Raw genomic sequence first — 25,666 nt, 5'->3', positions numbered from 1 at the left:
AATACGCAGCAACAAAAAAAAAATGCACTAAGAATTTTCCATTAGCATTTTTCCATTTATATCCTCATTTGAAAATGAGTAAGGAACGATTCATGAGAAATACATTCCTTATCTTGGTGTAGTTATAGAGGTATACCGAATTTTACAACGGTGTTAAACATGTATATAAAAACCCTGAGTCGTATGATTTTTTCCACATCGATGTAAAATTCTGTACATCCCTGTTTATACCAAGATTAATAATAAAAACTGTTCTTGTTTTTCGTCTTGTGCTTTGTCTATTCGCCATTTTGGTTTTTGTATTTTTATAGTGATTACGATTACAAGAATCAACTCAATTTTGACTGCTGTATCTCTATTTTTGATATGTGCATCTATTTATCATGTCTGTAAAAAGGAAGATGTGGTATGATTGCCAATGAGAGTTGATGTGGTTGAGCTTTTGATTTTGCCATTTGTTTATGGACTTTCCGCCGTTTTGAAATTTAGGCCTCGAAATTCGATGTTTTTGTTATTTTACTTTTTATTACAGCCATGCCTATTTATAGTGGATGAAAAAAACTGTGTTTAACAGCACAATATTAGAATAAACAAAATCAAAAATCAGTTGCCGCGTGAAATGCTTTACTCGGTTAATCAAAATTTAGTACACACCAAGCTTTGGTCCACAAATAGTCAAAATAACCAACATGATTAAAATTAAATCCTTCAAAGAATTCTTGTTCTGAAATGTCGCGCATATCAGCACAAGAGCAATTCAAGGATTTAATTGTTTATAGCTAGATTGAAAATAACATAACGGGACATGCCTACCTACAAGAGCTACGGTTCTGTAAATAGCTGAAACATAAAGATAGACTACCGGGGACAACAATCAGGAAATCAGGCTGTCGAACCACTTCAAGTTAATATACTAATAAAACTGAAAACATGAATAGACCACTGCGAAAAAAAAGAGTAAAATAATCAGCTATGAGGAAGGCAGCACAAGCTGAACTGAAAAAAAAATACAATTTCGTCCCCCACCCCCACAAACACACCACCACGTCCACACACTCACATACTATCAACACAGATATCCTCGAATAAAATCATGAGCAAACCTTTTAATTTTTTTTTATTTTCACTAAAATTTTCTCCGGAATCGTGACATGTCCAGTTCTCATATTGGTTCCGGCGATTAGAATTTCCAGTGATGAAAAATGGCAACTGCCACAGAAAATTTAACATCAAAGGTTTATATTTATAATTTGTAATCGTATGATTTCGATCATATTTAAAATTTTAATAACATTGTATGAATACTAGCATAATCTATTGAAGGACGTACATTACTTGCATTTAAGTACTCAATTCGTTCCAAATACGGCAAAGGGGCTTGCGCCGGTAAACAAAATGTTTAGTCATGTTAGGTGCTCAAACAATTTTTATACTTACTTTACTTAGTTTGTTACTTTGGTGTTTTATCCCTTTAGTCCTCAATTTATAATTGAAAAGACTCTAGTCATATGATGGTATACTAGTATTGGTATATAATATGAGGCAGGCACAAACCTGTGAATGGGGACAAAGTCTGTATGTATTCTTGTATGTATTATGTTTTTTAATTCTAACAAGTTGATAAAAGAAACGGAAATACCGTAACATTCCTGATTTTGGTTATGTTGTTAGGAATTTAGCTGTGACATTCTTTAAGTTATGATGTCATATTCAATGTAAACAAAAGAATTAAACGCTTTCATCAGGTAACGTTTTTTTTCATATCAAACAATTATTTAAAATCAATTTGTATTGAGTTCCAATCTTATATTTTAAAAGACTGATAAATATATGTTTTAAATAGTCACATGCAAACAAGACCGAAAAAGAAAGTAGATTTCTGTGCAAGATCGGGGAAAACCGGAACCGGAAGTAGATCTGAAAAAAAAAGTTAACGATTTTGAATTCATTAGTAGAATGAAAAATTCGGGAAATTTTCCTGATTTTTTTATTTTTTTTGTATTGATTTTTCTACCATAATTGTGTACTTCGTCCCCATATAAATGACATACACCTTATTGCTATTCGTCTGCCATCAACATATCCTAGTGTTATAGCTCTGTAGGGCCATTTCTTAAAATAAATGTGGTCAAAGCCGATTGTGTTAATAGTGACGCCACAATGGAGAAGTACTATTTGTATGACATCAATTTTTCAAGCAGGCCAGATTCTCTGAAAAACTGACACAGATTTTAAAGCAATAAGCAATGAGACGATGTGAGACAGTTAGAATCTGAGTCTGTTCGCCTATAATCACATTGCACCCCATACTTTTGCACTTTTCTTATGCATTATTAGGGAGCAACCATTTAAATTCAAGGGGGGTTGATTTTTTTATGTCAGAAACCAGAAAAAAAATGCGCTCGAAACACAAACCTTTTTTCCTTCTTTTTTTGTCCAATGCTTCGTCTATCCATATTATTAATATTTTTTTTCAAATTTTAACACTATAAAAGGTATGGGACAGTCTGAATTCTGAATTTAATATAGTCGTCTGCTTGGCCACAACATTCCCCCCCCTCCCCCCCCCCCCATCAAATTGGGGATGAGTAATAATTTTTAGGTAAAAAAACAAAAAATACCTTTTAAACAAACATAGAAATCTCTGAGTCTGATAATGATTGATATACATTCATAAACATGTAGACAAAATATCTAATATTTTTGTGTAATTTTTACCATTACTATTTTTCAGGATGTTTTAACAGACCTTCGATTATTTTTGCAAGGAGTTAATCGTGAGAGACAAGTGAGTAACCAGGCATTGACAAAATCAGCATTATACCTGTTACAGACTTTACCAGTAGCCAGACATGCTGTATTTGAATACCTGTGTAATGTTTTTGAGGAGGCAGTACAAATTCAAATGAAACAGCTACAGTTTCATGAGTTTAATCAAGATGATTTAGGTAATGATACAAACAGTTCACTGAGGTTGATGAAGTCAAAATCACTCCTACGGGTGTTGAGTGATTCACTGTTTCACTAGTACTGTAAAACATTTGATATAATGTTGTCTGGAGGTTATAAAATTATGAATTATCACTTTGTCATATGAGAAAAATATATTATTCACAGTGAGTCTTCTAGATCCACAGTCACCAGAATGATAAGTGAAAATTTCTGAGGAAAAGGATTTTAAACTGCAGATATTTTATATAGCATGTACATGTAGCATCCTGTTAAACAGAGGAATTGAAATACCATCTTGTTTCTAAAATTTATGGCATCACAAGTACATCCATAACACAATCTATTACAGGATCAATTCAGATAGCATCACATTACCATATTGAGAGAACACTCTTTATTAATTTGTATGTAAACAGTATGAAAAAGGTGTATTAAATTAATTTAAAATGCATTTCTATTATACTGATTTTTCCAATATAAAAACAGATTGGTCTTTTTAATCTTTTTGAGGAAGATCCAGTGTGACCATTTCAAATATTTTCTCCAATTTTACTGATGCTTGTTACGACTCATCTCATTTCATTCTTAGACTGAAGCTTCTACAATTTGTTGTTTAATCATGTTAATTAGTGTAATTGTTTTAACATATAATGAATTAAAAAATTTCTTTTACAGGTGAATCAAGTAACGCTTTAGATTCTATCATACAGGATGCTTGTGGAGTCTTATTTAATTTTATAAAGACCAATCCTGCAGCATGGGCACCTATTATATCATCAGTAAGTAAAAGTGACGATAGTGTTGCCTGACACATCCCAATGGCAATGTTCGTATTCATGAATGGTTTAGCTGTTTGTAGGAAATTCACGACTGGTATGATGAAACAAACATTTTGCATCCATTTTTTTCCCAATCAAAAACAAAGGGAAATTATCCATTCATTGAAATTACGGGTAAACTCGACCCATGATCAACTTGGACCACGACAAGACGAAACCCTTACATGCCTTAACTTAAATCATGTCACAAAAAATAAAATGAAAATACCGACCTACCTACCCTATTTTTTTTAAAAGCATGTAACCTTAAACATGTTTTCTCACTTAAACTAAATGTACCTATTGTTTTTATCTTAATTTAAAAAAAAAAAAAAAAAAAAATGTAAAAATTAAAAGTTCAATAAAAATTGTAAATCTTAAAAATTAAGAAAAATTGAAATTAATTTTAAAAAGCAACCTCAATCAGGCATGCGCCAGAATGTAATCTTCAAAATGTTGATGGTATTCTGTAACTAAAGAAGAAGAAGAAGATGTTAAACAGACATATTTTTTTTTGGCCTAACTTTTATTTGTAAAGACCAAGCATTGAACCACATCATCTCACAAAGATTTTTTATTTCAGTGGTCTTTGGAACTCCTTGGACATCTGAGTGGTAAATACTCCACACATAGAGGGGTTCCACATTCAGGATCATTGAATGAACTTCTACAGCTGTGGATGACATGTAAACCAACCAAATCCTTGATAGAGGTTGCCACTGAATGTTTTGCAGCCATGTAAGTAATAGTATTAAACTTAATCCTTTGTAAAAAATAAGTTGACTAGGAAAGCCCAAAAGAACATTTGTTCAAGGTACATGTATTATTGTCCATAAGATCAAGGGGAGACTATTCATAATATAGGGTTTATTTAAAAGTTATAGATTGATCAGATTTCTTAATACACAATGTATTTATATGGATTAAAAGATGGATACTAGACACTGTCCATAAAAACTCCATTGCTTTTTGCTTAATAAAAGAATATTTTGGAAATAAGGTATCCATATTTATACAATGTTTGATTTATAAGGCAAAAGTTATCGGACATATATCATGACAAAGTATACAGTAAATGAGTTGTTTTTTTAGAGTTTCATGACAAGTTTTGGTGTTTTTGATAACACTGGACTGCTATGTTGACTCGTAATCATACAAAATTTTTTTCAGGGTTAAAGGTGCACCAGAAGTTTGTGTAGATTCATTACTTGAAGCTTCAGTGAAGTACAGTCCACATTTTGACTGGGTTGTGGCTCATATCGGGTGAGTATTTGTTGAAATAAAGGTTCAGTATGAAATATAGACAAATTTTATTCACTGAATGTTTATATAACATTTTGGTAAATTGTTATTTTGACATTAGGTTAAATTAACATTGAAACAAGAATGAATAAAAGGTTCAGCAAATTTTTCATACAAATAATGCTATCAAAGTTTTTAATTTTTATAAAAACCTTATTATTTTTTTCAGATCATGTTTCCCAACCACCATAATAACAAGGGTTTTAATGAGTGGATTAAAGGATTACTATCAACATGGCGGAAAACCTGGAGAAGGTCACATGTCATCTGATGATAAAATGCCAAAGATGGCGTCTGCAGTGGGAATTCTAGGACATCTAGCATCAAAGCATGGGCAGGATATTAGAAATGCCTTGATGAAATTATTTGAGGTAATCTAAAAATCAACCTCAGGGGCGGATCCAGCCTTTTTAAAAAGGGAGGGGGGGGGGGGGGGCTCCAGACCCAGGACAAAGGGGGGGGTTCCACCTATATGTCCCCATTCAAATGCATTGTTCAGCAAAAAAAAAGGGGGTTCCAACGTTGCCAGAACCCACCCTGGATCCACCAATGAACCTTTTATTGTGCCTTCAAAAATGTTAATAAAAAAATTGTACAAACATTCTACCTTGCATGGGGTAGGAGAAAACCCCATTGGTGGGACATTCATTATACTGTGAATTCAGAATTTATTGCGTGCATTTATTATTGCGATTTTGTCAGTTAAGACTTGAATGCAATTATAATTTTTATGATTATGAGAAAAATCCTGTTTAATTCATATAAAATATTTCAAAATGCTAGTTTAAATTATTGCGTTGACAATTCTGTTGCATTTTTCGCAAAAATAAAAATCTCGCAATAATTACTGAATTTACAGTATTGACATACTGAGAAAAAAAAATATACATCTTGAAGGCATATATGTCATACAATCTTTTTAAAACAATTTAAACATCTGAATCAAAATGACAAAAAATTTCAAGGATTCTATTAGTTTATGTTTATCCCTCCAACCTGTGAAATTTTAGTCACAATTTAAAATAACTTTAATAAAGCACATGTGAGCATGCCAGAACATATTATGAATATTAATCGTTATTGAAATCGGATTATCCTTTTAAAAAGGAAACAGCCCTTTGTAATATTAGATTTTGTCATGATTGTATTTACTTACTAATTTCTTTTTTCAGGCGAGTTTAACAGCTGAGAGTGAGATGATTAGGAAGACAACCATTCCTTTCCTACTGAAGCTGGCATCTTTGTCTCCAATGTTACTTAATATTCTAACTACAGATCTTATTAATGCATGTATGTATTGGCAATTCTATTAATTTGAATTTTGTATTGTGTTTATAGTTTGTTCTAAAATATTTATATATAAACTTCAAGATTCTGTCATATAAAAAAATGTGCAAAATGCAAAAATAAGAAATTTTGTTGAAATAAATGTTTGTTTCATTTTAAGAATATATCTTTAAGAGTCTACAATATTTAAGTCATCTTAATAAACATGGAAATTCCATGTTTATTAAGTTTTTGCTCTATAATTGGGACAAAACAGAAATAAAAACAAAGATTTTAAATAAAAAAAAAGATACTCAGTTATAGTAATAGATAAAGAAGATATTTCATTTAAAGATCAGACAGATCACCAAAATAACATAATATGATCATTCATTCCTAAGGGATGACTATATTGGAGAAAACATTTCTAAGTTGTTAAACTTGTGTCAATCCATTTGCCATTTTGAACAATAAAATATTTTTACCCTACTATTTTGGAATCATTTTTGAACCAGTGTGTTCTCAGTTTTCTCTTGCTTCATATCCAATTTACCAAGTCTTATTAATGACAAATCAACTTTGATTTTTCTTTTCAGTGACCCCAGAAGTACTGAATCAGTTAAATACTATTTTATCTCAGTGGAAAAATACAAGTCATCAGGAATATGAAAGGTAGGTCATGTGATCATAGGTCAAAAGTAGAAAATTTGAAAAATAGAAAAAATAAAACTAAATTAAAAAATGCATGGACTTAAAGTATGTATTAGATATGAATAAAAGAAGATGAAAAGTACACATCAAAAGTACAATCAGCCAGCAACAGGAGAAAGACAACATTGGTTCTTGTTAGCTCATTGTCGTTGACTTTTTCTTTTACAAAAATCTTCTTTGAAACTATTTGACAAATTTGACCAAACTTAGTCACAATTATCAGTAAGGTATCTCATTTAATATGTGTCAGATGACCCTGTCTATCAACCAACATTGGTGGTATGGCTAGAAATAGAACATAGGGGGTAAAATACAGTTTATTGCTTCTATATCTGAAACTAAAACATAAAGAGCAGATCTGACAGGGGGGGGGGGGGAAATGTTCATCAGGTTTATATCTTTCTGCCCTTAAAATTTTATGTCTAATCAGACAACCAGTTGCTGCTCTGAGTTGATTATATTAAGGAAATTTTGCAGTTTTTTGTTATTTTAAATATTATTTTAGATAGAGATAAACTAAGTTGTCAACAATATTCAGATAAGTGAGATCTACAAATTTGTCAACATGACCAACATCTTTAATTGACATGTTATTGCAGTTATTTAAGAAACAACTGTACTATTTCTTCTGTCTGAAAAAATAAAAATAAAAAAAATGTGGTGTACACTGAATAACCAGTGTAGCAATTTATTTAAAAGCACATTTTTTGTGTTATTTCGAAAATAGCAGAATAAATATTGTTATATACATTAATTTCATTCTTATTTCCAAAGCCGAAGTAAATTATGAAAAACATTAGTGTCACAGCCACATGACAAAATGATGTCTATGAGTTGATAAAGAAAACACTCTTAGCCAATCATCAGACATGTTGCATCCATAAGCAAATTATTGGACTTTAAAATCATTCTGCATTTATTTGTTAAATTTTTGTTAAATTAAAAAAAAAATCTGCTTTTAATTTAACTACTTTGCCAATTTAACCAAATGTGGCCTAAATCATTATTAGGGTATCTAATACTATTTATCATGATTTCAACCTTATTAAACAAAACCACAGTAGATACAGGTGAGCGACACAGTCTCTTGAGAGCCTCTTGTTAAAGTTTTGTGGTGTTTTTGGTGTTGTTGGTATTACCTGACATTTGTTTAATTTTGTTGATGTTCCCCCTTCTGATAAATCCTGATTTTTGGGCTGTTGATCTAACCTCACATAAATTTTTAATTCCTTAATTAATAGATTTTAATAAACAGTGAAACAAACATAAAATGTATTGGGGGGGGGGGGGGGGGGGGGAGGGGGGATGTATTTGCTATTCATTTTACATGTAAGTTAAATGTTGAACATTATAAAATATTGTCATTGATTTCCAACTATTTATCTCAACTTAAAAATAGCAGATTGTATTTAGTAAATATGTAAAAGACTTTTTACTTGAAGGTAATGAATATTGATTACCTGACATTCAGTTTGAAACTGGTCATGTTTTGAGATAAGTTCTTGTGAAAGATTTTTCTTTTTGTTTACCATATCATAGGATTTTGTTTTCTTCACAAAGACAATAACAATCAAAACCAAGGAGTAAACAAGACTCTCAGAAATGAAACAACTATGTACAAAAATGTATGTCCAAAAAAATGCAACTTTCCTTCCTACTCTTCCACATTCATTTTAATGGTATAGCCCTAAAGGAACATCCAATAAATTATGTTTTTATGCCCCACCTACGATAGTAGAGGGGCATTATGTTTTCTGGTCTGTGCCTCCGTTCGTTCGTCCCGCTTCAGGTTAAAGTTTTTGGTCGAGGTAGTTTTTGATGAAGTTGAAGTCCAATCAATTTGAAACTTAGTACACATGTTCCCTATGGTATGATCTTTCTAATTTTAATGTCAAATTAAAGTATTGACCCCAATTTCATGGTCCACTGAACAAAGAAAAAGATAGTATGAAGCTCAGGTTAAAGTTTTTGGTCGAGGTAGTTTTTGATGAAGTTGAAGTCCAATCAACTCTGAACTTAGTACACATGTTAACTATGATATGATCTTTCTAATTTTAATGCCAAATTAAAGTATTGACCCCAATTTCACGGTCCAGTGAACATGTAAAATGTTAGTGCGAATGGGGCATCCGTGTACAATGGACACATTCTTGTTTTTATTATAGTTTCCTCCTGTTGGTGGTTCACCTTGTGATACAGAGTGATATTGGAGCTTATCAAGTCTTACAGTTCTTTCTCCAAGCTGCCATTCCAACAGGTTTGTAAACATTTGCAGGATGTCATTCTTTAATTATCTGACATGTTGAAAATGGAATTTGTGGGCTGAAAATTGACCAAATTTTTATTTTCCAATATAATCTTTAGTTGATGAACCTAGTCCATGGAGCGTATGAACTAATTAAAGTAACCCAAGTTTAGCTAGCCTAGATATTTTTTGAATCTGTTCTGCTGCCAATTTTGATGTAAATACCAAAAAGAAGATGTGGTATAATTGCCAATTAGACAACCCTCCACAAGAGACCAAATGACACAGAAATAAAGAACTATAGGTCACTTTACAGCCTTCAACAATGAGCAAAGCCCATACTGCAAAGTCATCTATAAAAGGCCCCTATATGATAAATGTAAATCAATTCAAATGAAAAAAACTGACAGGCTTATTTATGTACAAAAAAATTGAACGAAAAAAACAAATATGTAACACAACAAGTCAACAAACAACAACCACTGAATTATAGGCTCCTGAATTGGGACAGACACAAACATACAGAATATGGTGGGTTAAACATGTTAGCAGGATCCCAACCATCCCTAACATGTAACATTACAACTTTTTTACAATTTTCTAAAATAATGTTTAATATGAAATGCTTCAACTAAAAAGTCACAGCTGTCAATTTATTTTCTCCAATGATTTATTAAACGTTATTAATTTACAACCAATCACTTATAATGTAAGATGTTTAAGAAGGCTCTATATATTAGAATTGTTAGTAAAGTTAATTTATATTTTATAGTTGCTGAAAGAAATCTAAAAGTCTGAGATTAAATATCAAAAACCAACATTTTTTTCCTAAATCAAAGATAAAATTTAAAGTGGATTTAGCATTTTTCATGTGTACTCCATTTTCGTGGATTTCCTGGTTTAACGTAAACCTCACAATTTAATGTTGAATGAAGGACAAATGTTTTTGTAATAACCATAAAATGAAATATTCATGAAAGTACACTTTCCTACATCCACAAAAAATGTGTATCAATAAAAACTTTGGTTGATGGGTTGTTGTTTCTTTGGACTGTTCCATGTCATCTACTTTTACATGTATTCATATTTGTGTTTTTGGGGTTGCTGTCTCTTTGACTGTATATATTTCTGTTTAATTGTAGGTACAGAGGCCAAAGTAATCCATGAAGATATACAAGATACATGTTCCTTTCTAATTGTAAGTTGGATTATTATACATTCTGTAAAAAACAGCAAACCATACCATTGTTTGTACAGTAACATTGAATATACAAGATTCCATACTGATGTTGTATAAGCTTTGAAAATGCAATTTCATAAATGGTTATGGTTTAAGGTGGTACATAAACCTTCAGGGGGATAACTCTGTAAAAATCAGCTGAACATTTTAATCACATTTTATTGTTATGGAAATATTAAGCTTCTCAATGATTAAAATAAGAGTTTGTCAAACTGCTATATATCCAATGAAATTATAATTTTTATGATAAAGTTTGGGGTTCAAGTTTTTGATTTTTTTATATTTTTGTCAAAGGATCAAAGTTTGACAAAACTTTAAGACAATTAAACCTGGGAATTATTTTTAGTCTACTTAATACATTGGGTATGTTATAATTGTAGGATCAGCTGTTAAGAGAAGTACAAAGTGCTGTATATCACAGACAGAATAATGGAATGGTGGAAGTCCCCTTTCTGGCCTCACTCACACCAAAGGTCAAAGAGTTGACCAGAATGCTTCTACAAAGTGATGGCATGGTGTAAGTATTGGATTGTACATTTAACATTCCTGTTCTAAGTTCATAGTTCATACAAATGTTGCCATGTCATGCATGTTTCGTTTACAACTTGAGAAATATTTGTGAATATAAAATAACTGATTATGAAAGAATTTAGTAAATAAAATTACAGGTATAATAAAGGAATGACATGAATTGGAAAAATAATCTATTTCAATGAATTAAGTAAAAATTTTAAAAAATGTGTTTGTTAAAATAATTCAGAAAGTAAGAATGTCCAACATGATCCACAGGTCAGACATGGCAATCCTGCATTCCATCAATGCTGCTATCAACACCAGAAGCATTAACATTAAGGTTTAATCTGTAAAAAAAAAATTTAAACATCATTAATATTGTCAAAACTTCATGAAATTGTTTGAAACTTTGTTATTATCAAAAGACATATTAATTGTATCCAGAGAAAATTTTGAAAATATTTTTCATTTTACTTTTTAAATGGACTTATTTCTTGGCACTTAATATTCCATGTAAATTGATTTTTTAAGAAATTAATAACTTTTTCAAACCTGTATTGAATTTAATAAATGTGGACACAATCTTCTTCACCAATAAAATGTAATAGGGGTAGCATCTGATGAAAGCAAATTAATATTTTGCTGATAAATGTACTTTTTAGGCAGCATAAACATTACACTTTTATTCTATAAACAGCAATAGCAGGTAAGACAAAGGCTTCTGCAGAATCTTTTATGAATCTTTTTATTTATACAATGTCTTTGTGACAGAAAATGTGGACTGTGAATGATACCCAAAATTTAAGAATCAGGGCACACATTGGTATGAAAACACATGACAGATTGGATCAAAGCACAAGCTTTTGCCAAATATCATTGTTTTGGACCATATATATGGTAAAAATGTATTAGATATACATCAAAACTGACATTAGTTGAAAACAATCAAAAGCATTGTGTTTCTAGCCATCCAAAAAAGTCATTTAACAAGTTCTTCTTTAGTTAAGTTCGTGTTTTATATTTTTTCTCATAGCTAGTTAATAGAAATATATTTATTTCACCTTGAGTTAGAATCTTCAAAGCAAGAGTCACAGTATTTAAGCACAGTTTGTGTTTTGATCTTTATTATACTTGTTTTTCAAACCAATGTGCTAGGATTCCTTCTATTATAATATCTTGTTTAGGAGATATATAATATCAATCTGATGTGGATAGTTATCACTGCGAATTAGCTTTCAGGACATATGGTGTTCTTGTAGCACTGTTTCATTTTATGTCGCTGAGAAAGGAAATGAACTGAGAAGTAGTCTTTTTGTCAGAGAGCATGCTTCCATATTTTTAATGTTAAACTGAAAATTAGTTTTAACAGTGGTTACCATTGCATTGCCAATTAGAAATATTAATTAATAACTTGAAAAAGTATACAGAATTCTTTTTTATATTAGCTAATTATTACCCTACCTTATAGAGAGTTTACTTCTTAGGATTTCAGAGGTTGATAAAATCAAATTTAATCTGCCCACCTATTCCATTTTCCCTCAATGTGGATGAAAATCTAACTAATTTTAGCTGTGCATATATTTGAACGTTTTTAATTTCTGCATACAAATTTTGGACTAAAGCTTCATGAAAATATATTATTTACAAATGTATAAATGCCAAAACAAGTAACTTTTCGAGATTTTATTTTTTGAATAATGATGAAAGTTCAGAATAGAAATCTGATTGGATAGACCTTATGGTTTAATGCAATGTTTCAATTTGCCACCACTGATTTTCAACGATGGAAGTGAAAATTTTAAATTAATCATTAATGGCTTTGTTGCATTGGCTCCCTATTATTTGCTTCACTATTGCAGTTATTATAATAATACTCAAAAGAGTTTACTTTTATGAGGGGGGGTAAGGAGGGGCCCTGATCCAGAAATCCCGGGCTTTAAATCACGAAATCCTGAAATCCCGGGCTTAAAAATACGAAATCCTGACGTCCCGAAATTCGAAAAATAGAATTCCTGGATCCTGAAAGGGTCAATCCTGAAATCCTGAGCTTAAAAACACCTGATCCCAGAATCCTGTTAAAGGTCTTATCCCCCCTCTTTCATTATTTTGTTTACATGCTGAGGTCATATCCTGAATTATCTTGTTGTTATTTATTTTTTATGTTATTTTTCAGATCACTGTGGCTAATGAAGTTGTTGTCTTATGTAGCATTATACAGTGGAGAGGAATGCACATCAGAAATACTTGTCTGTATAATATCTGAAGCCACTAACTATAGACAGGTATGTTAGTATAAAACATGCACATAAAAATCTCTTTTTCTTTAGAACTTTTAAAAAAAAATTAAAAAAAATTTCAACATCTATCTATTAAAGTCACATATAGACAGTTACACAAATGTATATATTTATTAATTTCTCTATTTTTCCTAAAGCACTTTTATTTTTGTCTTATTCAATCAGGATAAAAATAAGTAATCATATTATATAGTCTAATGTTTGTGACTTATTTGTCATTTCCCTGAACTGTGCAAGTAAGGATTGAAAAAGAAGGAAGATACTATGTGAGCAATCTTCAACTATAAATCTTAGCTAGAAGACAAATAAACTCCTCAAAGATACCAGGATTAAAATTTGTACACCAGATGCATGTTTTGTTTAAAAAATACTCATCAATAACGCTTGAATCTATTAGGATAAAAAGGACAAATTAAGTATGAAATTAAAGAGTATTGAGGACTTGAAACTCCAACATGTTTTTCTAAATACAGCTATAGTAATCTATTTCTCAGGTAGAAAATCCGCAGCATTTTGAACAATCCAAAGTTTAATAAACAGTTAATTAAATTCTGACCATATAAATGATAATTCATGTTAACAACAAAGGTCAAACTACTGGGCAGTCGAAACCCTCTAAGAGGAACACTCCACTAGCAGGCTCATCAACAACAAGGTGAAAATAGAAATAAAAAAGACAGCATTAGTACAAAATACACTACACAGAAAACTGAAGTTTGAACAAGAAGCCCATGTTGAATAAGATAGGACTAGAGGGTGTGAGCTCTTAGTGTGTTTAATTTACCATTCATTTGAACATATTTTGTACCGGTTGCTTTATTTATCCTTACTACATGTTTTCCCTGAACTAGTACACAATTTTATTTAGGGGCCAGCTGAGGACCACCTTCAAGTGCAGGATTTTCTTGCTGCTTTAAAGACCCATTGTTGGCCTTCAGCTGTTGTCTCTTCTTTGGTCAGATTGTTGTGTCTTTGACATATTCCATTCTCAATTTTATTTGTAGCTATCTAGATGCCTGGACTTACAGAGCACAGTAGAAGTCAAACTCGGAGATGTTTTACCCTGTACAATACACAGACTTGTTGATATGTTAAACACACAACAAATGGACAATGTTAAGCAGTTGCTTGGCAACTTGTTGTGTCTTGTCCAATGGGAGAGTACATCACATGTAGCCAAAGAATATAGGTTTGTTTTCAAACCACAGAAAAACTTTTGTTTAGTGTTAAATTTCGATAAAATATACAGAAAACCTAAAAAGAAAAAATATGTACATAATTTGATTTAGCAAAATCTCTTTGTGAAATTATTATTTCAGAAAGCATGAAAGATTTTCTTTGAAAAATATGTGTAATTTTGTGTGCTATCACAATGTAATTCCATAACAATTGCCAAGAAGATAACATCAATATTAGTTGAATATCTGAGATGCATACTTTTTCTACTAAAAAAATTAATAACAAAGACATAAATCAATATTATAGAGTTATTGCATGCATATTGGGGAATATTGTTCAGAGTAGACAATATTCCCCAATATTCCTGCAATAGCCCTTTTATTGTATAACAATATAATATTTGAAAGTTAAAATTTGTTTAAACTAAGATTTTGTTGTTGGTGACGTCATGAATTTTGAAGACTTATTCGGAATTATTGCAAGCTAACTTTTGGTTACTTTCTGTGGCAAATATTATATTTCTATGCAATACTATAAAATGCAATATAAAAAAATGTGTTTGTATTATATGCTATATATATAAATCTGTATATATATTTTTTCCAGATCATTATACCAGTATTGTATTCATCAGCAGTGGGAATCGTTCCTGCCTTTACTAACAAGCAGTGATACAAAGATTGCTATCACCATGCTCAAAATCATCAACATTGTAAAACTCCCAAAGGTCTTATCAAGTCCTGTAACTCTTACATTGTGTTCATCCCTGTCAGAATTATTCTTCAGGATATTAGAAATAGAAGGTAATTAATGTAACAGTGGGAAGTTTATCTGATCAATCTGAAAAAGAGGCTAATGATACCTAAAGTACATGAGAGGAAATGACAGCTTAAGGTGGTACTTAACACTACAGGGAGATAACTCTGTAATATCAGCTAAACGTTTTAATCACGTTGTGTTGTTAAGGGAATATTTAGCCTCATTGATCAAAACTAGTCTTTGTCAAACTGCTATGTAACCAGTGTAATTTTTCTGATAAAATGGTTGATTCAAATTATTTTAAATTTTTATATTTTTGTCAAAGGGTCAAAGTAAATTCTTTGTCAAAATTTTATAAAAATTAAACGAGCCAAAATAATTTTAGTGAAGGTGTTGGGTACCACCTTTAGCCTACAAAACACTACATAAAAACTATAAGAGTAAGCATCACAAACCTCGTTAAAAACCTTTAGTTGATCTCAGGTGCTTCCTAAATGTAAGCAGATTTTACTCCATGTAGCACCTGTTGTGGAACATAAAAAAAACAGCATAATATAAGTTTGAGTGTAATAACAATTTTCAAATATTTTAATGACGTATAGTAAAAAGATATCGGCAACTTTCAGTGTATTTATCACACACGAGTGTCAAAATTCAAATCAGAAAAACATTTTTAGAAAAAAGAGTCTGCTTGATAAACTTTTAATTATTAAGATTCCAGCAACAAATATACACTTTAATACAGAAAAAACAAAATGTCAATATATTTTAAAATTGTATTAACGATATTAGCCTCTGTATAACAATAGTTAATGTCAGATGTGTTAGCTTTTGAAAATCAAAACCATTTTTTATTACACATAGATTAATATGTACACATTTCAAAGTGGAATCATAGCTAGATTTATATTCTTTTCTAGATTCAAAGACAGCATTTGAAATGGTAACAGTGTGTAAACAGTGTATGAAACAATTGATCAACAGTTCTTATGTACAGACCACCATATTAAGATTTTTTATTGAAGCTTTGTTTACAAAGGTAATTAAGATTTGAATGCAGATTTTTTTCAGTAGTATGCAATAGAAGAACAATTCTTTATTTGCCAATCATGGACCCTTTAGAATAAAATTTATACAATGATTGTAATGAAATAACGCATAAAGTACAATATTATAGAATAAAAAACAGTCTGTGCCTGCAAATGAGAGAGGACAAAAGGGAGATAATCATTTAATATTTCAAAGATTACCTAACCTTTGTATCTGATAAAGTTCATTATGGCTAAAATAGTGAACTGTGGAGAGACTTTTGCTTAATTTCTTGTTTGTATACAAATCCCCTTGAATTTTATTATACTAACTGTACATATGATATGATATGATATTTGACCACAAACCATGAACAAAAGAATTTATATTGATTCATTTATGACAGAGTTTCTATATTTATATGCTATTGCAAGATATCTGTTATCCAAATTATTTACTTATTGATATTTGTATTCATTTGTTATATTTTCCTCTTTTGGAGCTGTACACTATTTAGTATATTTAGTTTATTTAAAGTGTACTGTAGAAAGATTGTTGATTATAATCTAGCTATAGATGTTCACTAAATGTGAAAATGAAATTATTTTTAAAGTGAATAAAACAAAATGCCTACAGATGTCAGAGAGTGACTTGCCATATTTCCTTATTAAATTGTGAACAAACAAAATAAAATACTTCTTATAAATTTAGGGCATATATTATATTTAAAATAAATTTGAGAAGTAACCACACTTTTTACTAATATTAATTTCAGGAAATTTCAGTTTTATTTGGTGGTAAAATAGATCCATCGTCTCTCACCTCAGAGAAAGATACATATACTCAACTGAAGGAAGAAAATATGAAACATGGTTTATCTTTGACCTTGCCAAGGTCACACTCTAGTGTATTCCATGCTGGTGTTATAGGGAAAGGTCTGAAACCAAGAACACATGTGCAGGTTTTAAAGCAGGTAAAAAATAACCTTCAACTCAATCATGCTTGGCCAAAATTTTTGAAAGCCAATGTTTTATAAGTACTTCTTAAGAATTAACAATAAGTCTTTTTATACATGTTATAAGTACCATGCATACAAAATCAAACTTCCATTATTATTCTAGAAATTTGATGACGGGAAAGACAATAGAAGTAAATTTGAAGTGCTTGTGCATACAAAAACTCTAAAAAGATCAAGCACCAATACACAGTTCTGGCACTATTACAAGAAATTTAAACATCCTCTGTATTTCAGCCTCAAGTTGTAAGAAATAAACAGTGTTTAGTGGAGCTTTTAGCAGCATGTTCAGTGACAGCACAGGGACCAGAGGAAGTTCATACACCAATGGAAACAGATAACATGTTCCCTGTTAGGAAAAGAAGATCCACATTATCGGCAGAGTTATGTAGAATGGTTGGGAGTCTTATCACAGAGCTAGCTACACCAGATGTATTGTATAATAATAGGTTCTGGCCTGAGGAGGACTCGATTAGAATAACTGTTGAAAGGTATTACTTTGAACAAATGTAATACTGGGTCATATGTGTATTGTCACAGCAAAAATATTCTTAAAGGTTTTACATGTACATGAGTTGTATAATTTTCACTTTTTTCCTTGACGTCATCTTTTGTTAAATTTTATAAAAAGAAGTACTCTGGGTTCATCTATATTTTTGTTGCTTTAGAAAAGTTATGTTTTTTGTTATATTTGACATTGTGTTTGCTAAAGTCTATACAAGCCTGTTGTGTTGTACATGATATTCAAATGAGGGTGGTAAAGTCTATACAAGCCTGTTGTGTTGTACATGATATTCAAATGAGGGTGGTAAAAGGTTATTTTCGTGCAAACTGTTTTGCCATTTTTTGCTCACCTGGCCCAAAGGGCCAAGTGAGCTTTTCTCATCACTTGGCGTCTGTCGTCTGTGGTCGTCGTCATCCGTCGTCGTTAACTTTTACAAATATCTTCTCCTCTGAAACTACTGGGCCAAACTAAACCAAATTTGGCCACAATCATCATTGGGGTATCTTGTTTAAAAATTGTGTGGGGTGACCTGCCAAACAAACCAAGATGGCCGCCATGGCTAAAAATAGAACATAGGGGTAAAATGCAGTTTTTGGCTTATAACTCAAACACCAAAGCATTTAGAGCAAACCTGACCTGGGTGGGGTAAAATTGTTTATCAGGTGAAGATCTATCTGCCCTGAAATTTTCAGATGAATCGGACAACCCACTGTTGGGTTGCTGCCCCTGAATTGGAAATTTTAGGGAAATTTTGCTGTTTTTGGTTATTATCTTGAATAATATTATAGATAGAGATAAACTGTTAACAGCAAAAATGTTCAGCAAAGTAAGATTCACAAATAAGTCAACATGACCAAAATGGTCATTTGACCCCTTTAGGAGTTATTGCCCTTTAAAGTCAATTTTTAACCATTTTTTCTTAAATTTTATATATCTTTTACAAAAATCTTCTCGTCTGAAACTACTGGGCCAAATTAATCCAATCTTGGCCACAATCATCTTTGAGGTATCTAGTTTAAAAAATGTGTGACGTGACCTGCCAAACCAACCAAGATGGCCGCCATGGCTAAAAATAGAACATAGGGGTAAAATGCAGTTTTTGGCTTATAACTCAAAAACCAAAGCATTAAGAGCAAAAATGACATGGGGTAACATTGTTTAACAGGTCAAGATCTATCTGCCCTGAAAATTGTAGATGAATCTGACGATCTGTTGTTGGGTTGCTGACCCTGAATTGGTAATTTTAGGGAAATTTTGCTGTTATTGGTTATTATCTTGAAAATTATAATAGATAGAGATAAACTGTAAACAGCAATAATGTTCAGCAAAGTAAGATTTACAAATAAGTCAACATGACCAAAATGGTCAGTTGACCCCTTTAGGAGTTATTGCCCTTTATAGTCAATTTTTAACCATTTTTCGTAAATCTTAGTAATCTTTTACAAAAATCTTCTCTGAAACTACTAGGTCAAATTAATCCAAACTTGGCCACAATCATCTTTGGGGTATCTAGTTAAAAAATTGTGAGGCGTGACCCGGCCCACCAACCAAGAGGGCCACCATGGCTAAAAATAGAACACATTGGTAAAATGACGTTTTTGGCTTATAACTCAAAAACCAAAAGCTGCCCCTGAATTGATAATTTTAGGGAAATTTTGCTGTTTTTGGTTATTATCTTGAATATTATTTTAGATAGAGATAAACTGCAAACAGCAATAATGTACAGCAAAGTAAGACCTGAAAATAAGTCAACATGACCAAAATGGTCAATCATAAAATTTGTAAATTTTTACTAACATTTCCACTGAAACTATTGGGCCAAGTTCATTATGGATGGAAATAATTGTAAGCAGCAAGAATGATTAGTAAAGTAAGATCTACAAACACATCACCATCGTCAAAACACAATTTTGTCATGAATCCATTTGCGTCCTTTGTTTAATATTCACATAGACCAAGGTTAGCGACACAGGCTCTTTAGAGCCTCTAGTTATTTTACGTGCTGCACTGAAAAAGGTTCGTTTATCACTATGTTTGGTGAAATCGGTCAAAAGATCAATGTGCAGAAAATTTTGAATTATTTGTTCAATAGGAATGGCAATTTTATTTTGTGTTCTTCTGTGCAGATACCCACCTTTACGCCCCTCTTAAATGTACCCATGAAAATTGGTACCCATGTATATTAATGTATCCACAGTATGACTTATAGTTATCTAAAATATCATTGTTAATCTGTTAATTATCAAAAGTTGATTCTAAATCATAAATTACTATAGGTAAACATAAAAATAGGGATTTCAATTTGAGACTAATAAATAAACATGTATTTATTACGCTGCATCTGATTTCTACTTATCACAATCTTTATTTTGCAATCATTTGAATTCTTTTCTCTTGTTACTAAGGGTATATGAAAGAATGAACTCAATTGCAACTGGGAAAGAGTTTGTCTCATTTCTACTCTAAGGATATTTCTATAACATAATAAACCATTATTTTTTCAGAGATTTGTTTGTATGGAAGATATTTGAAGATAACCTGGTATTATGGGATGTGTTTGATTTATATTCATCAAGTAAGTATATACAGATAAAATTTGTTGTCTCATTTAATTAATAAAAAAAAAATATTTGTACTTTTCATGGGAAATGTGAATTAATGTACTAACAAGGGTCTCTAAACAAGGGTCAAATGGCTATTTAGGGTTGTCATGCATTAGTTGTTATATAATAAAGTATGTTTTAAGATTTCCCTTTACTTCACTTTAAGATTGACCAGTTACTATAGAAATTATCAGATGAATAGTTTCTGGTTTAAAATCTGACTGAAACTATCAAGATATTTTACATTACATAAAATAATTGTATTTTTCAGGTCCATTGGCTATGTGTAGATGTTCTCCTGTGTTGAAATCCATCACAGCTTCTCTAATGAATTACTTTGAGAGTTGTAGACAGAAACAGGCCAGTCATTCACCAAGGCAGATGGAGGCATGCTGTAAACTTGTGAGGTGTTTGTCAAAGGTAAAATAATCTTTCAAAATACAGAAATTAAACATGTGTAAAGTTTTAGGCTTTGTTTTATAATCAAACTAAAACAAAAAAGCCTAAATTGTACACATTACCAACTACTGTTGATTCGTTTATATTCATGGCATCCAATCCAGGTTTAAGGAAAACTCAATATTTGTGGATATTTAATTTTGTGGTCTTGGCACTGCTTGCATACATTCCTTCAGAAAATTTGCAATTGGTTGAACATTTAAATTCCTGGTTCCCCTTTACCCACAAAATTCAAGAAAATTGGTATCCAACAAATATTAATGAATCCACAGCAATTGGTAATGAGTACAATTTAGGGTATTTTGTTTTAGTGTGATTATAATTTGTAAAGTAAGATAGTTTCAATCAATAAATTAATAAATCAAATTTTGTATCACTTATACATAGCTAATAATATAAGTGAGACTTAAGCTTGCTATTTATTGCATTCATAACACTCAAAATTGTTATAACTTTATTATTAGGTCACAATCATGATGTCCTGTTCTGCCGGCACTGATTCACATATTCATCCACAAAATTTTGAAGAAGTTAATTTTATTAAGAATTGATATCTGTTTTATGCTCTGACATTTGCTATTGATTTGTCAGGCCACACCAATTTGATTCCTTGTTCGACGGACGCGCCCGCATCTATTTTTTTCAAAACAGATTTTTTTTTTTAATTTATATTCCCGCTTCCCGCATACGGAAATGTAATCATGTCCATTTACCACACGTTTTTTTTTTATAAATATTAGAAAAAGATATCAACATTTTTTTTTTAAATCACAGTCTTACCTGTATATAACGATTTTAAACATAAAAGCACCCCACCAGACTGTGTAAATATCTGTGAGAATATTTGTTTCAGCATGAAACCTATTTATCCAAAGTAGGAGTGCTCCGATATAAATTTATAACAGCGGAAACACCTGTAATGAACAAAAAAATTGTTTCTTTCCCCCTTACTTATAATCCTTATAAAAAAATGTTCTTTACGAAACAAAACTATATATAGCCACTGCACCTTTAAGCACCTGTTCTGATTGATTCAGGGGCCTGTCACTCAGCAGTTATCGTTTGTTGATGTTGTTCATTAGTATTTTCACGTTTGGATATATAAATTAGATCGTTGGTTTCCTGTTCAAATTGTGTACGCTAATAATTTTGGGGTCCTTTATAGCTTGCTGTTTGGCCTGTAGTAAAGCCCTGTGTAAAAGGCCATACTTTGACCTGTGTTTGTTATTATCAGGTTGAGAACAACCCTCCCTCAGACAAGGGGTCATTTTACTGATGTAGAAAAGAAAATAGAAATACCAAGGATTTGTATAGTCCTTCTATTAATTAATGCTCAAATATAATGTGTTTTAGCTAAAAATTAGTATGCTGAATTTATACCGCATACTAATTTTAGCTAAAATACATTATCTTTGAGCATTAATAAATACAGTACTTTAATAACACCTTCATTAACCTTATTTCTTTTACAGAGTCGACTCCTACCAACACCACTCAAGTTTATATCAGAGTTATTCCCCTTGGTGACTTCCTATGAAGCATATTTACTTTTGGTGGAAATGTGGAAATACATAAAGGTAACAATAATAACTCAAATGCAACGAATCCTTGGGAAATACCTTTTGAAATACCTTTAAATATAGACTAATTAATTGACAAGCATTACAAGTAGGAGTCAGAAGTATTCCAACATGTATAAATATATTTCAAGTTGTACAGCAGACGTAAATAATTACATGAAAATATTAAATGTTGAATATTTGTTTATTAGTTGTAAGAATTATAAGTCAGATATTTGTCTACTTTTAAGTCAGATAACAGGGTAATCTTGATTACTTCTCTTCCTTATTCTAAATCAACATTTATTTTTTAGATTATCTGTGATCATCTCAACAAGATTGCTTTTCACGCTCGAGTCAGTACGGCAAAAGTTAGAAAAGCAACTGAGTTGATATGACCAATGATAATCTGTTTATTGCTATTTTAATGAGGACATTGTTAATTTCATTGACAATGCCACATGTGACCTTAGTTTCTAGTGATAATTTTTCATATCACTCTACTGTGCTGAGAAAAGAAATTATCAGTCAGTAAAATCAAGTAAAATTTTGTGGAATAGCTTTAAACTATAATACATCTGTTGGACATCTAGATCTGCTTATAGTAGTGTAAACATTTTATTTCAACTTAGTGTTTTAATTTCTGCTCATCTCCGCCACAAACTTTCATAGAAATAATGAATGATCTAAAGGAAGACTGATATAAAGTCTTATGAGATTTTGTCATATTGAAAATGAGAAATGTTTATGTTTGTTGCAGGAGAATCCTCCCACTGAAGATCCAGAAGAAGTCAACAAAAGAGGTAAGATTTTATAAATGGAAAATTCTTAATAATTGATGTAAAAATGTTATACAATTTCATAAGTAAAAAAGTTTAGTCTATTTTCAATCCTACCGCAAACCTAATTACAAATTTGTAATTACGAAATACAGGTGCTCATTTAGATTTTGACAATGTCAACTTTACGACTTCATAATATGAAATTGTAAATGCCGCATTTAGGCCCTTTTTGTCAGTCGAAGTCACTTATGAGGAGATGTGGTATGATTGCCAATGAAACAACTATCTATCAGAGTTAAAATGAATTGGTACTAAGCAATGTTAATTTATTGCCAATGTAAAAATAGTCTATTCTTATTTTGTAGTCACTTTCTTTTAGCAGTATGTTTTTGTATTGCAATTGCATTGTCAGTTTGTTTTCAACTCATGAGCTTGACTAAGCCTTTTGTATTTTCTTACTCTCTTTTACTTTTGATAGATTCTTTTTTTTTTTTTTTTTGACCATCTGGTCATAGATTTTAATTCAGATATTATTGATTTTTTTTTCAGAGTGGACAAAAATGTGAAATTTATTATTACCATTTCAAGAAAATTTGTAGACATAAATATGTATCTGATATCAAAATCTTAAATGAAAACAAAATCATCTTTGTTTACTGCTTATGACAATTATGTTTCTGTATTTTCCAGTTTGTGAACCACGCCATACAGTCTGTGTTAGATCCATACTACATAAAGATATCCACAGAATGGGACACATTTATTCAAGATTCTTTCATGAGACAATGCCACCATCTGAAAACAAAATGGACGATTAAAATTATTAAAAAAATTCTTATGCTTGTTTGTTTACCTATTCTTTCATTAGATATCTATTCTTTGCTAGTTTCTTGAAAGGTTGAGATGGGTTGATTTCTTTTAAAATCAATCTTTAACCCATCAGTCAACCATGTAAACAATTCTGTTGTATTTGTTATTCCCCTGCGACAAAATGTCACTCCATCTGTTTGTCCATCCCTCCTTTAGGATAGGTATATACTGTTTGTCTAGATCTGGCTATCTCCTCCGAAAGTTTTGGAGGTACAACTTTAACATTTTGTTGGATTTTTATATGCATAATGAAGGTGTGCTTGGCCACAGGATTATGATTTATTTTCAAATATTCTGAAAAAAACCCTAGTAGTCGGACTCAGTCATTTTTTGGTATTAGCTGCTTAAAGAGATCATGGTTTGTCTGGCAATCTCCTCCTTCAGTTTTTGAGATACAGCTTTGATACTTTGTAGGATTTTCATACACATAATGGAGGTGTGCATGGCCACCGGATTTTGATTTCTTTTAAATATTCTGAAAATGACAGACTGTTTTTTGTACTAGCTGCACAAAGAAATCATGGTTTGTCCAACAATCTCCACCAACCGTTTTTGGTCATTATTTTTTCATTCTTGTCTAGCCAGCAACTTTTGTATCAAAAGCCTAACATAGCAATCCTACATTCCGTTATCAACTTGGACATGCATAGTGTTAAATTTATAAGTTTCTATGGTCAGGCAGGGCATCATTTGCGTCTTACAGACAGCGGAACAATTTTCAAGTTGTATTCAGACCTCATTGTTTGTCAAATCTAATTTATATGTGGAACTATACTCATGCATATGGCTGAAAAGAAAAGGGTGAGGCATTGTCGCTATCTAGGTTTAAAAAAAATGTTAAACCAGATGCTCCGCAGGGCGCACCTTTATACGACCCAGAGGTTGAACCCTGAGCAGTTGGGGCAAGAATGGACAACATTCAAGCTTGATACAGCTCTGAATTTGGATTGTGATTAAATAGTTGACACAGCATAGGTTTCTGACATGGAATGAAATTTTCATTTTAATTTCTGACATCTGAAATGAGAAATATTGTACCCCTTCACCCCAATTATTTTTTCACCTCCCCTTTTCCCTTATTTCAAAAATAATCTCAATTCAATTTCTTATGGAGTTTGCAACAAAAGCTACTCATTTAAATACTTCATAAAATATTAAAATATAAAATGACATACAATCATGGTTAAAAATTAATATTAATTGATATTAACTTCTAAAAATGATTTTACAGCTAATCATCTAAAGACAATCATCATTTCTTACTACATAATTTCAAGCAGTATAAGGGAAATAATCAAACAACAATTAAAATATAATAACAATAATTTAGATTAACTATCCACCAGAGTCAAGGGACATGGATGTTTTCAACTGTTTGCCACTGTACATTCTTAAATAATGGGCAAAACCAGTACTGTATAGTGAGCTATAAAAGTCCCTAAAATTACACAATGTGTAATAATTGAAACAAAAGATGGGCCTATTTCATTATTTGTGCTTTATCCTTTAGTCAAATTTTCCATTTGACGGCCTTGTGAAGACTTCCTGCTCGTTATCATGGC

The 25,666-nt window shown here is 31.2% G+C and overlaps 1 protein-coding gene across 1 annotated transcript; it reads left to right on the top strand.

Annotated features, from left to right (window-relative positions):
- The first annotated feature begins 1,148 nt into the window (after window positions 1-1,148).
- LOC134707757 (integrator complex subunit 5-like) lies at window positions 1,149-24,069 on the top strand. Its single transcript, XM_063567788.1, has 22 exons — window positions 1,149-1,235; window positions 2,735-2,948; window positions 3,628-3,731; window positions 4,354-4,508; window positions 4,941-5,033; window positions 5,242-5,443; window positions 6,245-6,362; window positions 6,935-7,010; window positions 9,215-9,306; window positions 10,437-10,492; window positions 10,915-11,051; window positions 13,221-13,329; window positions 14,349-14,533; window positions 15,130-15,326; window positions 16,203-16,321; window positions 17,087-17,284; window positions 17,564-17,817; window positions 20,336-20,406; window positions 20,706-20,854; window positions 22,366-22,470; window positions 23,213-23,255; window positions 23,925-24,069. Exons 1-22 carry the CDS (start codon window positions 1,203-1,205, stop codon window positions 24,050-24,052), a joined length of 2,838 nt encoding a protein of 945 aa, XP_063423858.1. The 5' UTR covers window positions 1,149-1,202; the 3' UTR covers window positions 24,053-24,069.
- Window positions 24,070-25,666: the final 1,597 nt, after the last annotated feature.

This window comes from Mytilus trossulus, chromosome 2 (genome assembly GCF_036588685.1).
Source record: "Mytilus trossulus isolate FHL-02 chromosome 2, PNRI_Mtr1.1.1.hap1, whole genome shotgun sequence".
Classification (NCBI taxonomy): Eukaryota; Metazoa; Mollusca; class Bivalvia; order Mytilida; family Mytilidae; genus Mytilus; species Mytilus trossulus.
Note: the sequence above shows the minus strand (reverse complement) of the source record. Positions and strands in the feature narration are given on the sequence as shown.

Bases quoted from the DNA above. Each gene is read 5' to 3' on its own strand.
- LOC134707757 (XM_063567788.1), top strand. From the start codon at position 1,203: ATGGCAACTGCCACAGAAAATTTAACATCAAAG. The intron at 13,330-14,348 runs GTATGTTAGTAT...TTTTATTTGTAG, and splicing joins AAGCCACTAACTATAGACAG to CTATCTAGATGCCTGGACTT. The intron at 17,818-20,335 runs GTATTACTTTGA...TTATTTTTTCAG, and splicing joins ATTAGAATAACTGTTGAAAG to AGATTTGTTTGTATGGAAGA.